General features: G+C 42.9%; 1 protein-coding gene across 2 annotated transcripts in view; it reads left to right on the top strand.

Moving 5' to 3' along the window:
* The window catches only part of LOC116097150 (ATPase family AAA domain-containing protein 3), a 23494-nt gene that overhangs the window by 2426 nt on the left and 17894 nt on the right, over positions 1-3174 (top strand). For both annotated transcript variants that reach the window (XM_031379787.1, XM_031379788.1), the window contains exon 2: positions 2384-2460. In XM_031379787.1, coding sequence (XP_031235647.1) covers positions 2384-2460 — 77 coding nt within the window. The remainder of the gene's footprint in view (positions 1-2383; positions 2461-3174) is intronic.

The raw sequence follows: 3174 nt of genomic DNA, 5'->3' as shown, positions 1-3174 counted from the left end.
AAAAAAAAAAAAAAAAAAAAAAAAAAGAAGAAGAAGAAGAAGAAAATGGAAAGAAGAAGAAGAAGAGGAAGAAAATGGACTCAGAGAAGAGGCCGCCCAAAGAGTGCTTCTCTCTCCAGCTCATTCCTGTCAGAGAGAGACAGTGTATCAAAAGCCATTGTCATAGTCTGCTCAACACTTAGCTTTGAAGCTTACTGTCTGAATTGGAGTAGGGCTATGCTTTGCTGATGTCCTTTCCTCAGCTGTGAGTTCTTTTGTCTTCTCTCCTGGTCATGAAGACCAGAGAATCTAGAAGATTGGCTTGGAAGGTCCTTCCCAAGCTCTGACACTATTGCTCATTGGTAGAGTTCATGCCAAACTGCATGTTCTGTCTAAATTGATCCCAAATGTCAAGACATTGGCCATGGTCATCTAAATCTGTGAAATGTTCATGCCATGCTGCCTCCTATCTTAGGCCATTTTCCCTCCTGATCTCCTGACACTAACAGTTGTAAAGCTCTGGCTAATGACACGATTGTGACAAGTAACACGAAGAAATTGCAGCTGACTTTGTTTTGTTTTGTTTTGTTTTTCGAGACAGGGTTTCTCTGTGTAGCCCTGGCTGCCCTGGAACTCACTCTGTAGACCAGGCTGGCCTCAAACTCAGAAATCCACCTGCCTCTGCCTCCCAAGTGCTGGGATTAAAGGCGTGTGCCACCACGGCCCAGCGCAGCTGACTTTGAAGACTTCAAAAATATAAGAAAAGTCATGGAGATAGAAAGTAAGGATCAAGCTGGGCAGTGGTGGCACATGCCTTTAATCCCAGCACTTGGCAGAGGCAGGCGGATTTCTGAGTTTGGGGGCAGCCTGGTTTACAGAGTGAGTTCTAGGACAGCCAGGGTTATATAGAGAAACTCTGTCTCAAAAAAAAAAAAAAAGGATCAAAAAAGCAAGACAGGCACATTGTTGTATTAAGTATGGGTTTCTTGGTGATCTTCACTCCCATTATTATTATTTTTTTTAAAGATTTTATTTATTTTATATATATGATGAGTACACTGTAGCTGTCTTCAGACACACCAGAAGAGTGTGTTAGATCTCAGTACAGATGGTTGTGAGACACCATGTGGTTGCTGGGAATTGAACTCGGACCTCTGGAAAAGCAGTCAGAGCCATTTCTCCAGCCCTATTTTTTTTTTTTTTTGTGGTAGAAAGTTGTTCCTTTTTTTTTTTTAAAGATTTATTTATTTATTTAATGTATATGAGTACACTGTAGCTGTACTGATGGTTTTGAGTCACCATGTGGTCGCTTTGGTCGACCCTGCTCTCTCTGGTCGACCCTGCTCACTCTGGCTCTGCTCAGTCTGGCCTAAGGATTTATTATATCTAAGTACACTGTAGCTGTCTTCAGACCCCTCAGAAGAGGGTGTCAGATCTCATTATGGATGGTTGTGAGCCACCAAGTGGTTTCTGGGATTTGAACTCAGGACCTTCAGAAGAGCAGTCAGTGCTCTTACCTGCTGAGCCATCTCTCCAGCACAGTAGAAAGTTTTTCCCACTAAGTATCAACAAATACCAGTGCCCCTTGACACACAAAACATATAGAAGACATTAATAACCTAGGTGCATTGTCTGATATCAGAACCTTACTCACCCTTTTTTGCCTGCATGTTTTTTACATCATTAATGGTTATAGATATAGACATCAGCTAGAGCTCTGCTTCCCTAATTGAAAAATGCCTGACTGGATTTCTGAGTTCAAGGCCAGCCAGGGCTATACAGAGAAACCCTGTCTCAAAAAAACAAAAAACAAAAAAGAAAAAGAAAAAGAAAAATGTCTGACATGATATAGTTCCACAGTCTGATACCGGATGAGTAGGTAGTGGTCTTTCTGATGGAGCTCTTGGCAATGTGATGATCCCCTTGGGATGGGACCTTCAGCTTTTACCAAACTCTTACATGCTCCCCTTCCCACAAAATTTCATGGCTACTGGACTATCCTCAAACTCATTCTGCAGCTAAGGATGACTTTGGGCTCCTGATCCTTTGGCTTCCAACTTCTGAATACTAGGATTACAGGCATGCACACACGCTTGATTGTGTGTGGTGCTAGGGATCCAACCTAGGACTTCTTGCATGCTGGGCAAGCTCTGTAACAACTAAGCTGCATACACAAATTTACCAGGCTCTCTGTTGGAGATGGGGCAGTAGCTTTGAAAGGAATGGTTATTGTGAATCTAGGCAGGGGTAAGGCTGGCTGAGAAGGCACACGAATGATCCAAGACTGAGTGTTATGGTTTCTCAGAAGGCCCCTTGGCATGAGTGAGAGGTTCCATTTTTAGCCACCCAGATATGTTCATTGGCAGCATTGTAATACCCTTTCCTATTCCCCTCTACTCTACAGGCCATGCCAAGGATGCACTGAGTCTTGCACAGATGCAGGAGCAGACACTGCAGCTGGAACAACAGTCCAAGCTCAAGGTGAACTGTGGGCTAGTGCTGTGAGGCTGTGAGAAGACCAGTACACAGATGACAGACTGAATGTGTTCTCCATTCTGTGAACGAATTGGGGGCTGTAAGGGCTGGAAGCTGAGCATATATGGCTATGACCCTGTAGTAGAGGTACCTGAGAGGGAAGTTGTGGGTGAGGAATGTCTGTACTTAAAGGCAAGGGACCTTTCTTGAATTTTTTGTTTTTTTGTTTTGTTTTGTTTTGTTTTATTTTGAGATGGGGTTTTTCTTTATTTCTTCCTTCTGTTCTTTCTTTCTCTTCCTTCCTTCCTTCCTCCCTCTCTTCCTTCCTTCCTTCCTCCCTTTCTTTCTTTCTTTCTTTCTTCCTTCCTTTTTTCTTTCTTCCTTCCTTTTTTCTTTCTTCCTTTCTTCCTTCCTTTCTCTCTCTCTCTCTCTCTCTTTCTTTCTTTCTTTCTTTCTTTCTTTCAGACAGTGTTTCTCTGTATACCCCTGGCTATCCTGGTTTCACTCTGTAGACCAGTGTAGCCTTGAACTCAGAGATCTGTCTGCTCTACCTCCAGAGTGCTGGGAATATACCTCATGTTCCATGATATCCATGATACCCCTGTCTGAGAGCTTTTCTGTGTATCCCAGACTGGCTTTAAACTCTTGGCAGTCCTTCTGTCTCAGCCTCTTAAATACTAGGATTATAGCTATGCACCACTGTTCCTGTTTTTTTTTTTT

The sequence above is a fragment of the Mastomys coucha genome, unplaced genomic scaffold (assembly GCF_008632895.1).
Source record: "Mastomys coucha isolate ucsf_1 unplaced genomic scaffold, UCSF_Mcou_1 pScaffold18, whole genome shotgun sequence".
Lineage (NCBI taxonomy): Eukaryota > Metazoa > Chordata > Mammalia > Rodentia > Muridae > Mastomys > Mastomys coucha.
This window is presented reverse-complemented; position numbering and strand designations above follow the sequence as displayed.